Below are 15,391 nucleotides of genomic sequence, written 5' to 3'. Positions count from 1 at the left end.
TCGTGAGGGAAGCCCATGCAGTATGGAGGAAAGGGGACAGGACGTAAGAGTATGTAATCCTACCGTAGTAATAATACCACTGATCATGCTTGCTTGATCAAAGATGTCCAATACAAAATGTCATACCACAATAAGAAATGGCTAGACTGGCTGCATCAAAATGCAAGTCTAGCTACATAATAACACTTATCATGCTAGCTTTATCAATCATGAGCAGTAAAACAGGCCATGCCTGCTCCATGGTGTGCCAGCGCCTTGCAGTCAGACATAATCACAATAATGATGAATGTGATTATGTGTGATCATGAGGCACTGGGGAGCACTGGGGTAAGGCATGTTTTTTTTTACTGGCCATCTACTATAGATGAGCAGTAAAAAAATGACACGCCTGTCCCTTGGGTCCTGAGCTCCTTACAGATACATGTGGTTATGTGTGTATGCCAGGCACTGGGAGACCAGGGGGCGGGGATGATATTTTTTACTGGACATCTATCATAGATGTCCATTAAAAAAATACCATGCCTGTCCCCTGGGCCTCAATGCGCCACACACACAATCAAAGTGACTATGTGTGTATGCACATACATACACTGCTGGGGGAACAGGCTGTAGGTATGGTAATTTTTACTAGACATCTATCATAGCTGTCCAGTAACAAAATATCATCCATGTCCCCTGGGCCCCATAGCAACTCAGACGGAGAGGTGATTTTGGCCGGTGGGGAGGTGTTTGTGTAACATAGGTATTTTTAAAAAGCCTTTGTTGTACAAACCTCCTACCCACACTCTCCAAAATCACCTCAGACCAGCGCAAACACATACACACACACACACACACACTTACGCAACATACACACAGCAAGCACTTGCTGTGTCATTCACAGTCACAAGCACCCATCATGCACTCAATCATAACACAAACATACACGCATCCATACACATATTTAAATAATAAATACACATACAGACACACACATTTACACAACATACACACAGCACGCACTCTTTCATTCAGACGAGCACCGATCATGCACTCACTCATGCATGCACTCACTCATACATGCCTCCATACACATATTTAAATAATAAACATACAAACACACACATTTACACAACATACACACAGCAAGCACTCCCTGTTGCATTCACACAAACATCCATCATGTACTCACTCAAAACACAAGCATACATGTATCCATACACATAGCAAGCACTCTTTCATTCACACGAGCACCCATCATCCAATCACTCATAACACAACCATACATGCAACCATACACATATTTAAATAAACATACAAACACACACATTTACACAACATACACACAGCAAGTACTCTTTCATTCACATGAGCACCTCAAAACAGAGGTATACACGTGTCCATACACATATTTAAATACTAAACACACACATTTACACAACATACACACCAAGCACTCTCTGTTTCATTCACATGAACATCCATCATGCACTCACTCAAAACACCATACACATAGTTAAATAAATTGACATACAGACGAACATTTAGACAACATACGCACTGCATGCACTCTTTCATTCACATGAGCATCCATCATGCACTCACTCATCATAAGACAAGCATACACACATCCATACACATATTTAAATGCTAAATAAATGAACAAACAAGCACACACATTTACAATACTTACACACAGAAAGCACTCTCTCATTCACACTACCATCCATCTTCCCTCATCATACATTCACCTTACAACACAAGCATGCAGGCATCCATACACATAATTTAAATTAAAGAAATTAACATAAACAAACGTACCTTATGCAGCAGGTCCGGCGGTTACAGTGCTCCAGCCCCCTGCAAGCATGAGCAGGAATCAGGAACATAGGTGCAAGGGGCCGGAGCGTGGGTCCATAGGTGCCCCACTCCAGCCAGCTCTGTCTGTATGTGCGAGGAGGCGCTGCACATACAGACATGCAGTTCCCCAGTTAGCATTTCCCATGAGCCATGCAAGGCTGGGGAAGCAAACCCCCACAGCCATGCATGGCCCATTGAGCATGCGCAGCTGGGGACATTTAACTGTGAAAGGGAAACAAAGTTTCCCTTTCACAGTTAAGAGCACTCCTTCAGCTGAAAGAAACAGCAGAGGGAATGCTCGTATTTTACTGGGCTGGCTCCTCCATAATGGGTGAGAGGGGGGCCAAGACTCTGTGGGTCGACGCCCCCTCGCCCATTATGGACAAGCCCCCCCTGTTAAAAAAAATGTTAAAAAGAAAAAAAATCGGTATTTTGGGCTTCGACATCTTATTTTCGAAATAATCACATAGATCGCTTTGAGCACAAAGTTTGATGGTAAAGCTTGTATAAAGTGAGTTCCCATGAGGAAGTGTTTTGGGTGGGGAGGGGCAGGAACTGGGTTAGAATGGCCATAGGGATTAGCATGGGCAGGCAAATAACCAAACAACACCTACAGGCTGTGTGGCACTTCTCATATGCCATTCCTCACTATCTGGACTATAATGCAATCGTTTCGATTTATAGGTGTTGCAAGTGTCACCTAACAGCCCAGACTAAAAAAGATTCCTCGTGGTCTCCAGAACACGCTCTCCCACAGTGGTTGTGAAAGTTTTGCTTTGAAAGAAATCATGATCGTTTCATTTTTATTAGCATTTGGAAGTCATAACTGACCACCTTTCAGGCAATAAGAAAGTTCGCAATGCAGTCAATAACTGGTGGTATTGAATTAATTCCAGACATTCTGACTTCAGACAAAGCAAGAGAAACAACAAAGCATTTCTCTACATTCATGAAACAGCAATGCAATTTCCCAGTGAGATTTGTTTCAAGCAAGACACTGCGACCTAATTTAACACAACAAAATAAAAGCTACAACATGAAATAATGCTTGTAAAGAAAACAATTTCACTTTAACGTTGTACTGAAAGCAACTCATTTTAAAACTGTTCCAGTTCAACCAAGCTTATAATTAAACTACTTAACTGAGGAAGGTAACCTAGTTATTAAAATATTACGAAATGAAACCTCATTTAATTTTTACTTCACCACCACAACTCTAAAACCTTTATTGCTGCTAGCACTATGTGCTACTTGGGAGCGGGTCATTATCCAGTGATACTGACCTCTGCCTCTGTCTCTAAGGCTATACTATGAATTAAAAGCAGACCAGTGAAGATCATTAACAGGCTGTCCTGACGTCGCCCCTCCGTTGGCACTAAAATGCTATAAGTGGGATGTTTGGCAAATCCCATGAGAGCACCGGGTAACCAGAACAAAAAGGAAGCAGCCGCCTTTGTCTTAGAAGGGAGCACGCACTGGCTTAGTTTTCCTCCCCCTGCAATCCTCCACGTTAACTTGCCAACATTTCCAAAGGCAGGTCTGATTGTAAAAGCACATTGGCCTTTATCAGAATTTGCATAAACAACTGTGTTTGCAATAAGGGTCAAAAGAAGGATATCTAACCAACATATTAATGGCAGCATTTGGCTACGAAGGGTTAAATAAAACATAATTTGCTTTTCCATGTTTTACTTATACCATCTCTTTATTGCTTTTTTTCTCCTGGCTGGAAAAGGTTGCTGTGTGGAAAGGCAGAAGGTGAAGCCAATAAGCCATCGCCTCAAGAGGTGGCTATCTCCACACCCACTTCTCTAAATTAGTGAACTACTCTTCAGCCATCCCATCGCACACCCTAAGCCCACTCGACAGTACTCAGGCCAGGAGAGTTCATATTTATCTATATTTATAAATTGCATTTGTCATTTTCATCATACCATGTGTTACATCAACATCGCTTGATCTTGTTACAACGTGGTCCATTCACATCATCATGCTATCAATACAGTTGGTCAGAGGAGGAGGACTAGTCCCCACATATGCAAGCCCCCTGTAGCCTTGCTACTCGATCCAGCACTCATCACTTACATCCCTTTCCCATGGACAGCCCCCGCCCGATCCCTGTGAATAGTAATGGTTTTCCCCCCCAAAAAGTCCCAGCTCGGTTTTACGAGAGTATAAGGCGGACGTAAATCCGATGATGCTTCTATCTTGTCTCAGACCTCATGCCAAACTGTGTACAGAACCCTTCCATCTCCCTGCGGGCCCATCAATGAAGCAACATCCATTTCTACCTGTACCCACTAACATATCGCCCTACGCCACTCACCCACCTTGGGTCTGCCTTTGCCTTCCAGGCCATGGTAATACCCCCTTTTGCAAGTATAAGCCCTAGCACTAACACTCTTGAAATGGCCTTGCTTCGCCTTTGCTTCCGAAGGGGCCACAGTCCCAGCATACAATGCTTCACCACAAGTTGGATCCGAACATTGACCATGCCAAACATCTCTTTACAGACCCCTTCCCAAAACTCCTTTAACTGATCACATCCCCCACCACATGTGAAGAAACGTCCCTGTCGCACCATGACATCTCCAACAAGCTGGATACACTTCAGGTGCCATTTTGTCCACCCTAACCAGAGTGACATAAGCCCACCTCACAATCTTGTACTGTATCCATTGGAAGCGGGCATTCCTAGAGACCTGCTTCGCATGCCCGAGAGTCCTGCCCAATTTGCAATTCGAGAGTTGTTATATATATTACCAAAGTGAGATATATATATATATATATATATATATATATATATATATATATATATATATATATATATATATATGGTCAATTGTGACCCTTTAAATTCGGTCAATTGTTCATTTGAACAATTGTAAACGAAACATTTGGGAAATACCTAAATAACGGATTTGGAGTTGTTAATGAACTGCCCCCCCGCCGAGTCTCCTGATCGTTCCTACCCTCGCCATAACCTGTCCTAAGGTAATCACTGGGTCCCATACATATAAAAGCACATTGTCGGCATATAAGGAAATACAATGTCTCACCCCATTCATCCGTAAACCCAATTTCATTGCCTCTTCCGGACAACCCTTGCCAATGGCTCAATGACCAGTGTAAAAATCAGGGGATACAGCAGACACCCCTGACGAGTGCCCCACCTCAACAGCCCTAGACTGGACACCACTCCATTGATCTGTGCTCTTGAAGTTGATCCCCCATATTGAAGTCTTACCCATTCCGTAAACTGGATCCTCAGCCCCATCTTCCTCAATACCATCCACTGGAAGTCCCAGTTAACTGAATCAAAGGCTTTACACAAGTCCAAACTCACCACCGCCACCTTCTCTGACGTTTCCCTGTATTTATCTAGGATCAGAAGCAACCGTCCCAAATTGTGCGATGTAGACCTTCCTGGTATGAAACCGGTTTGGTCTGGATGTACCAGCCCCAGTATAACTGAAGTCAGGCGACCCGCCAACATCTTACATATGATCTTAGCATCCATGTTTATCAGTGACAGAGGCTGGTACGAAGCACAGTCTCTCCCATCCCTACCTTCCTTAGGAGGATGATCATCAGTGCATCCAACGCTGATTCTGGGAGCTTGCCACGCTCCTTAGCCTCCCGGATGACTTCCAGTGACTTAGGTACCAACATCTCCTTGCATGCCCTATTAACCTCCACTGTAATCCCATCAGTTCCTGCTGTTTTGCCCAGACATAAGCTTTTGATCACCCAATCTACCTCCTGAGCGTCAATATTTCCCCCTAGCTACATCCTCTGCAACTTCGCGACCGAGTGGAGGGGTAATTGGTCCATGGTCCTAACAGTACATTGGCTGGATAATTATCTTGTTTTACTCGTCTTTCTCTATTTGGTGCGCACGAAGTAGTAATGTCTGCACTTCTGGAAGGAAGGGATACAAAAAGGGATACCGATTTTGGTAAAGGTAGATCATCAGGGTCCTGTTAGTTATTAGTCTGGGAGCAGGGACGGGGTGAGCACAAAGAGAATGGACTCAAAATGGTTTAAGTTATAATGATGGGATGAGCACAATTAAGGTTGGCTAAAGTCCCTACGTCACTGTTTAGCAAATTTAACTTTTAACTGCATTGGCACATGGAGTGGTATCTCGTGATGCAGTTAGCACGGTGGATGTGAGGAGGATTAATAAAGGTTATTACTATTTCTTGTTGCTATATCACAGGATAGGGGACAGCGGGGAAGTAAGAAGGACAAGGCAATTTTGGGATTACCATTGGTAAGGTGGGGGATGTTTTCTCCTCTGTGAAGGGTGCAGCGAGCTGAAACGTGGTTGTAGACCAGCCGGAGTGGGAGAAATACCATAGAACAGGTTGTGTGACCCATGTTTGTTCTTAGTGGAGTGGCTCCCACACCATTAATGAAGGTGGGGTTTGTGTGTTGAGTAAAAGGTGGTGTGCCCCACAGAATTAAAAAAATGCCTGTTTGTCTAGGGAGAAACGGTACAGATTGGCGGGATTGCCGACGGTTCATGGAGTTTCGGCATGCCATTTTTACTAGTAAGGTAGCTCAGCGAGTTAAATTATTGCAACTGAAATCCATGTGGGGTTTCAATAGCGTACCATTACGAGTACGCGGACACGAGCATATCGCCATGCCGGTAAAGACCCTACTGCCATGTCGCTAAAGACCCCAAAAAGTCCCTTACCGGCTTCTAAGAAAGTGCTGATAGCACCTCCGCCCTCACTCTACATGCAAATAGCGGTCACCTCTAATAGCGGTTCGTTTTGTTCTCCCCTGTTCCCCTCCCTTGCCTTGTCGTGCTCTGAAACACTTATGTACGAGTGCGATAGAAATAAATTATCATAAATTATTGCAACTGAAATCCATGTGGGGTTTCAAGGTCACAGGTTTGAATATGGGGACGGCTGACTCAGCCTTTCATTTCCAAGGTAGATGATAAATGCCACTTGTGGTTGTATAATAATAACTGTATAGAGCAATGGCCTATATTCCTTTGGCAAAAGGGGTATGTGAATAATATAATTAGATAATAAGAGAACTGGGTCTTAGTGAAAGAGCGTCGGCTGGTGCATCAGACTCCCCCATGCCGAAGGTTCAGGAGCGCATAAGTGCAGCGATAAAGCGTGCATGTTTTTTCTGAATTGGGTCACTGGGCAGAGGGACTGTACGTGTCCAGCTACTGGCTGATGGTGGTTTTCAAGGTGAACTGTAAAGTTAGGAGGCGCCCCCTTTAAAACATTGAATAGTGACATGACCTGGTCATGGGGATGCAGGTTATGATTGTAATGGCTTAACTGCTAGGTTTGTCTGTTGTGTCACAGAAGCGAAGAACCAGCGAGAGGTTTGGAAGACAGAGGTTCTTTATCAGGTAACAGCCCGGTTGGGATTGATGAGAACAAGTGCCCGACGGGCCCAAGTAAGGTAGGTTCATGCATGCATGCATGGAGAAGTCCCCAGTTAAGAACAAGGGATGTATAAAGAAAAACAAAACAAAAAAAATGAAGTGGAGCGAAGTTAGGTATATCGTCGACGTTACCATATCAATGTATGCTCTAATAGCAGGTAATTAGGATATCCGCATGGTCCAGGTAAACCATGCGTACTGCTAAGAAGGGTGTATTTGCAGTTTGCAGGTAAGACATGCGTATGCAATGAGAAGTTCTGGAAGGCCTAGCCATAGGGGCAGGAGACAAGGGAGCAGTTCAAGATGGAATGGTGGCAGCTGGTGACGTGGACCAGACGCTCTGGAAATCGGAGAGCATACACTTGCGCAAGGGGTTACATACAGGTACCAGCGTAGCTGCATTACGTTCTTGAAGGTGGTGTGTCTGAAAAATAAGTGACTGGCAATGGGCTGCGGCCCACATTGATATCTCATGCTTGGCGTTGGTGCAGGTAACTTTGTAAAGGGAGATTTCTTGGGACAACTCTTAGGACAAAGGAATGAGTTCATTGATGCCGGATATGGTATGGTTCCACGGGAAAGGGAGGGGCGATCCCAGCTGAGGAGGAACGATGCCCTAAGGTGATCGGGGCTGGGGCTGTTCGACTGGCACTCTAACCATAGGGGCTGAGTCCTTGTCAACTGCAGAGTGGCCTCGGGCAGTGCTCCATACAGTCTATGGGAGTGTTTTACCAGCGACTGGTAAAGGGCCACTCGGATGAATGAACGGTAATGGCGAAGGGTCACCCGGAATTCTCGAATTCCCGGGCGTGGCGAAGGGCCACCCAGAAGTGAGTACAGGATAATAGACAGACATTAACCATTGGGGGCAGTTCGACTCCTCAACGACTGCTAAGTAGCCTGGTGTTATGCTCCATAAATACAGAGTATATGAGTTACTTCCCGGGAATGGGAAAGGGCCGCCCCGGAATTAGGTAAGACTGGAAGAGACGGGTGTCCCCGGAAGGTGGATGAACGGTAATGGCAAAGGGCCGCCCGGAAGAAATGGCTTACAGCCTGTTCATGGGTAACAGGTGGTGCTGGGGTCACCCATTAGTTGACTAGAGGTAGCAGCCGGAGAGGAACATTTAATGACTGTAAGGAATTGATGTGTGTTGGTGTGTGTACTATGTTTTAATCTAATAGAATAACAATCACCTCTGGGTAAGGATACATTTTTTCAGCCAAAAACTTGTTAAAACATCGAACAGGTGCAGACTTACCCGCAGAAACCTTGGGCCGAAGCTCCCCTTTTCAATTCCAGTTAAAATGTGCAGCAGCTCCAAGACTGACAACAGCTGGCAAATGCGCATCACGTACCCCATAGCATAAAAGGTGTCTGCGAAAGCATCTGGATTTGTAGGAAACATCAAACAGGCAGAGGGTGTCAGTTTTACTGCACAAGCAAATATTGCACTTTCACATAAACATCAAACTTATTCTACGTGACAGTTTCATCCCTGTTCACTATCACGTCCTATGCACTCAACCCATCTTCGGCAGCACAGGCAGTCTAATGTCATTGTGTGCACCGAGAAATTGCGAAAAATAGCGTGCAAGAAGCAAACCATTGTGTCAGTGAATAAATACTTCTCAGCATAAGACTCTTTAGCAACCTGGACTACAAATCCTCCAAAGTAGAAGAGAACATACAGAAGTAGGTGAAACAATGCTGGTGACTTGAGAAAGGGCAAGAGATCTTTGGGAGAGGTTTCTCACCCTTGGCTTATGGTCTATTGATGAGAGTGCTTGGCTTTGGTAATTAGGTTAAGATCTGCACCCTGCTGCGAGGGTGAAGGAATCCAGAAGATGTTGGACCACCCCCACCCCACCTCCGTATTGAGGCGATTGCTTTGATGACCAAGGGAGCAATTCCTGGAAACCCTGAGGGTTCCCTAACAATCAGAAGCTGGACCATTGCAGGCCATAAATTAGATTTTTTAATTTTTTATTCATTTATAACCCGCTCCAGGGCGGGTGAAGTACTTTTAGGCAAAGATCTTAATTTATAGAGTCAATAGTTTAACAGGTACATCCCCAAGGCTAGGTCACCGGAATAGATGAGTTTTAAGAGCTTTACGGAATAGAATTAAAGAGCGGTTGTTTCATATTTCAAGGGGCTGTGAATTCCAAAGACGCAGGCCATATTCTGAAAATCGCCTATCGCCCCTAAGAACACACCAGGATTGTGGGACCATGAGTCATTTCTTGTCCTCAGATCTAAGTGATCTGGTGGGGCGGTAGTAAGAGATCTTACCAACCAAAAAGTAGGGTGCCAATCCATTTAGACATTTATAGACCAAGCATAGACCAATCTAAATTGGAGGGCCCTGGTTAGTTCTCCTTTGTTTCAGGCACGATATAGTGGCCTTTCTGGAAACCTGCATAGCAGAGGCTATATATAGTGAAGGATTTAGATCTCTGTCTGCCCCTGCTTCCCCTCCCAGAGGGAAAGGCACAAGGGCGGCCTGCAAATATGGGCCCCTAGAGCGCTTCCCATCATGGCTCCTGCAGGAATACACACATTCCTCAAATGTACAGTATATAGCTTGCAATTCTGATCTCAAGCTGTTCAGCCAGTTCCATATATATCTCATTAATGTTTATAAAACAAACCTAAGAAGGGATGGACACTCTGAAGCCTTGTATTGCATTTTGGAGATCTTGGAAGAACTGTGCTTGGGCCTAACAGATAATGAAAAGAACCACATACTAATTGGAGATTTTAACAGCCAGTAGAAAGTAGGTTCTAGTGCCCCACACATGACGGAGGAACACATACCTAGAGACATTTCACCAATGATCACCAGAGTTCAAGAGGCCAATAAGGAGAGGGTTAGGACGGTCCATCTCGCTGATGTACAGTTCTGTTTCTGAAGTCCCAGTGTCTCTGGATTGAGCATAGATAAGAAGATGCATGTGGCTATGGTAGTTTGCAGAGCTGTTGAATGGTTTCTGCAGTGGGCAATCAAGGTTGGTGTGTTGCAGGTCCCAATGCTGCCTTTCCTGGACTGCTTCTAAAAAAGGAATCCAGGGAAACGTCATCCTTGGAAGAGCACAACAGAATGGGACTGTTTGCAGGCCTGGAATATGGAATTCCAGTGTCCAGCAACAGGACTGTGTTTTGTAGTGCCAGGAATTTGGTGTGATTGGGCAATGGGATAAGGAGAACAAAAGGCGGTGGGGGAGGCGAGTTGCACTGGGCATGGAGAGTGTGTGGGATGAAACCCCCGATGGAACCATAATCCCACCTGTTTGAGGCAGCTCCGTGGGGGTAAAAAAAGGCAGTCTTTTGGAGGAGCAGCCGCCAATGCGCATGCTAAGCGCAATAGGACTGGTTGTGCAGACATTTGTGGTTGGTGCTGGTGTGGATGAACGCTAACAAGAAGAGTTGGGGTTTATACAGTTTCTTGAAAGGTGTAAGATTCTGATCCATGGGGTAAATGTTTATCTAGGATCAAATGTGAGACCTTGGGACTTCAGAGACACATATTATCCTCCCAGAAACAAGACATTGGAAATACATTTGATTATGTGACACAATGATTTGAAAATTCAGCCCAGAGAGCTTGATGAGTGAAACCCATGATTATTACACAACTGTTGTATCCTTTTAGGGTGCAACATGACTGTTTGTGGACCATTGAGAAAACAGACCTGATTACCAATTTAAAACGGATTTGTGAAGACACACATCCACTTCTGGGTCAGGGGCAGAAGACCTGGTTTAAACAACAGGGAGAGACTGAAACACTGTCAGGCAACGCGCAGGTTTAACATAGCTTCACTCTTGTTTGGGTATGCATCCAGATAATTACTCCCCAGGCTCCCACCCCCTAACTTTCACAGGTCCCTTTTCTTTTGGAACAGCATTCCTGAGTTTCATTCCCACTATTGGACGAGGAAAATGCCTTCAGGACCAAGTTCCCCCTTTTCGCAGTCCTCAGAACCCACTGACCAGGACTGTGCTCTACTCCTCTACTTTCTGAGGTCCATCAACAAGTTCCTCTGGAATGCTCCTGAAACTGTTGACCAGGGATGGTGAATTACTGTTATTCTGTGGAGGACATGTATTAGGGAGCCACTGCGATGTAAACTAAAGAGTGTTTTCCATCATACAGGTCCTAAGCGAAATGCCTCATAATTCTTCCCACCCTTTGCCAGTGTTTGCCATTTTGTGTAAAGAACAAAATAAGAAACGTTTGCTGCCATACACAGCAAGAATAGAACACATTGAATTGGTATTCACTGCAATAGAGAAAACCTGAAATACCAATATGGGTAACATCAGAATGATTGGTATTTAACATGTTCCACCATCTCCAAGGAGAGGCAAAACAACACTGCCGCTGATGAGAAGTCATCTGGATACATACATTGGTTACAATTTTTAATGTTCTCAATGAAGACGAGAACACCTTGCTGACTTCTGCAACCACTGCTTCGCCTCTGGAGTCTTCCCATCCCCTCTCAAGCACTCCCTTGTGCACTCCCTTCTTAAGAAACCCTCTTCCGACCCTTCCTGTCCAGCTAACTATCGCCCAATCTCTATCACACTCTTCCTGGGCAAGCTCCTGGAGAAACTGGCCATCTCTCAGCTTAATCTCCATGCTGAATCTGTTGGTAGCCTTCATGACCATCAGTCTGGCTTCAGACCCGCCAGAAGCATGGAAACTGCTCTCCTGAACATCCGTGAGGATCTACTCTCGAACCTTGACTCTAACATTCCATGTGTTCTCATTTTGCTTGATCTCTCTTCTGCCTTTGATACTGTCAACCATACCATCCTTCTCAACCATCTCCGTGATAACCTGGGTATCACTGGTCAGGCTCTGGCTTGGCTGACCTCTTTCCTCTCAAATCGACCCTCCCAGGAACAACTGGGGTCTTTCCTCTCTGACATCTTTTTCTCTACCTGTGGTGTCCCCCAGGGTTCTAACCTCTCTCCCTGGCTGTTCAACCAGTATCTGGCACTTCTTGCAATCCGCATCTCTGCTCTCTGCCCCAACTTTCAGTGCTATGCGGATGATACCCAGGTCATTTTCAGGCTACCCTCGGCCTCCTCTTCTCCTTCCCTCGTCTCTGACTGTCTTTCTGCTATCCAGGAATGGTGTGCCGCCAACGACCTCTGCCTCAATGCCAGTAAGACTGAGATTCTACACATCGGCACACCCACTCCCTCCTTCCCTGCAGCTCTCTGGCTGGCCTCACTTGGCCCTCTTCCTGCTCCTACCTGCAAGGCAAAAAACCTCGGGGTCATCTTCGACTCCACACTCTCCTTCTCTCCTCATATTTCTGACGTTTCTAAGAAGTCACACTACCAGCTGCACCTCCTCAGAGGTATCCTTCCTTTCCTCTCCTTCCCCCAGAAGCTCACTGTCTCCAGAGCCCTGGTTCTCTGGAAGCTTGACTACTGTAACAGCCTCTATCTAAATCTGCCTGCCTCTTCTCTCCGCCCGCTGCAACTCATCCAGAACAGGACTGCGAGACTTGTCCTTGGCCTCAAGCCCAGGGACCGTATCTCTCCAGGACTGAAATCGCTACACTGGCTCCCTGTGGCTGCGAGGATTAAGTTCAAAACCCTCTGCATTGTCCACAAGGCCTTCTGGGGCCTTGGGCCAAAATATCTTTAACTCTCTCTTCCTAAATATCTTCCTTCTCGAGCTCTTCGCTCATCCGCCTCCAACTCCCTCAGGGTCAGCCACTTCTCCAAACAACGAGTTGGGGGGAGATCTCTCTCCGCAGCAGGGGCCTCCCTCTGGAACAGCCTTCCTGCCTCCCTGAAACTTGAGGAGAACCATCTCCGGTTCCGGAAGCACCTCAAAACCTTCCTCTTTGCTTCTGCTTTCTCTCCCCCTCTCCCCTGCTAAATCACTGAAACTGTACTGAATCAGCAACTGGGCCACTCACCAATCTCGGTCCTTGGCCCAGCCACTCTCCCCTGCACTGCCTCCCTGGCAACCCCTGCACTGCGGGACTGTCTCTGTATCCCTACAGCCCCCCTTCCCAGCACGTGTCTGCACTTATACTGCACTTGCCACCAGCTAGCCCTTATTATTTATCTTGTATTTTACTAATCACTTTGAACTGCACTTTACCCTCTCCCTTTCCCCCTTGCACTTTTCCCGGCCCCTCTACCCATGCACTTGCGCGATCTGAATGACACCTGGCCTAGTAGGATTCTTTATCTGTCTCCCCTTGTTCCCCCCTCCCTGCCTCATCGCGCCTTGAAACACTTGTGTATAGGCGCGTTACAAATGCCATATCACATCATATCATCATAACTATATGTCTGTAACACTCACCTGATTCCCACGGGGGCGCCGATTGGAACTGGACTGCTAAGGTCTCCACCAGCGCTATTCGTAGTGCAGAGATGGCTGACTGGACCGGCCTTCCTAGCTTTGTCTGCTTGATTCGTAAAAGTAGTTTCCTAAATGCAGGAGGAGGGGAATTAGCCCCCCAGTGGATGCAAGGAAACACTTGTTTAATTCATTCCCTCTAAGCACCCCGATATTCCCCTTTTGTTGTCGCACCTTATTGTTTGTAATGATGAGCTCTCCATCCTGCACCGAGTGCAGGGGCGCGTAGAATCCCAGTTGCTTCACTGGTTTGAAGATTTTGGGCGAGTTCCAGACGTGTTGGACTCCGTGGTAAATGGCAAGGAGCTGAAAGTATAATGTCTATAGAGTTCAATTGTCTGTTAGTCACTCATTTTTATCCCTTTTGTATTGCAGCTTAATCCGAGAAGAGTTCACCTGAAGTGCTGCAGGTTGCGCGTGGGTAAGAGTCTGTATTACCCAGCGTTGTCCGGTAAAAGCGAAATAAATGTCTTTAACAAGTGTTCTTTCCTCCGACAGGTGCGGCGTTAAAGAGGTGGAACGCCAATGAAAGATGCCTAGGGGAGCGGTAACGCTGGTGAGTATAATATGGTTGCTTTGATTGTCTTTGTTAGCACCCAGCTCACCTTGTTCTCTTTGTCCGTTCCAGGTTCCACGGATGCTATAATGAAATGATGGCTGCAGCGCTGAACCGCGGAGATGCAGACTGGTAAGTATGGCGCGGCGCGCCTGCTAGCGATGCAATGTTTTTATTTCCGACGTGTCTTTTCCAATTCTGAAGTGCGGCGAATTCTGGAACAGATGAAGATTAAAAGGTAAGTTCTTGTTCTTATTTCTCTTTCTTCTAGGATGGTGTCCAGGTTCGAGGCGGGCGTGGCAGAGGACTAGATGCTGCAGGCACGGTGAGCGTCACGCTGCTGAAGTGCAGAATAACGCGAAGCATGGGCTGCTGTTCGGGCGTGGTTTAAATAGCCTGCAAAGTAGTCCCAGGTAAGAAGTTCCCCAGAACCACACCCGAGTAAAAAATAGTCCCTGTAGTAAAATAGTCCCATCTAGGCCTCACGTGGGCTTTGATTCATTTGCAGCATGGTCTGCATGAGGTAAGTAAAGTCTATGAGCCTGGCGCCTATGGCGCCAGGACTGAACCCAGATAGCCCCCATCCGGGGCTGCTGGGGTCTCAATAAATGTCTGGATGCCTGCTCCCGAGGCTGCTGGGCTGGGTCCGGATGCCCGGGGGTAGGCATCATGACAATGTCTTTCTGTTATAATGAGCTGTATTGGAAGAAAATGGTGCCATGATAACATTCAGGAACTTATATTCATGTCATCTTGATACGCACTGTAATAAGTGATAAATGTGCCCCTCCTGACATTGAATGAATATAAGTTTGAAATGATAACATTTGTCTCTTCACGCACACAAACATGGACATGTCGCATTTTCGAACAACACGTGCTAGTGTCTCTCCTCTAGTTTGATTGTTTCAAAAGAGCTACAGAATGCTGTATATCATGATTGTTTGATGACACTTATACCACATTATGATACTGAATGTTATCGGGCCATTGTGAACAAAGTGTGTGCAGTGGGCCTTAACACTCACAAGCACAGCCAATCAAAAAAGAGGATTCTATGCACGTTCCCAGCAATGTTACCTGCCATTTGCTCGGCATCCTTGTTTCGTGACTGGCTGCGCCAAGCTATACATACGTTGCTCCAGCATGGCCTCACACCCCTCCCAGCCC

General features: G+C 46.0%; 1 protein-coding gene across 4 annotated transcripts in view; it reads right to left on the bottom strand.

Moving 5' to 3' along the window:
• The window catches only part of HACD4 (3-hydroxyacyl-CoA dehydratase 4), a 335,173-nt gene that overhangs the window by 200,242 nt on the left and 119,540 nt on the right, over positions 1 to 15,391 (bottom strand). For all 4 annotated transcript variants that reach the window (XM_069630757.1, XM_069630758.1, XM_069630759.1 and 1 more), the window contains one exon: positions 8,527 to 8,654. In XM_069630757.1, the coding sequence (XP_069486858.1) occupies positions 8,527 to 8,654 (128 nt within the window). The remainder of the gene's footprint in view (positions 1 to 8,526; positions 8,655 to 15,391) is intronic.

The sequence above is a fragment of the Ambystoma mexicanum genome, chromosome 6q (genome assembly GCF_040938575.1).
Source record: "Ambystoma mexicanum isolate Mex_15411 chromosome 6q, UKY_AmexF1_1, whole genome shotgun sequence".
In the NCBI taxonomy this organism is placed as follows: Eukaryota; Metazoa; Chordata; class Amphibia; order Caudata; family Ambystomatidae; genus Ambystoma; species Ambystoma mexicanum.
This window is presented reverse-complemented; position numbering and strand designations above follow the sequence as displayed.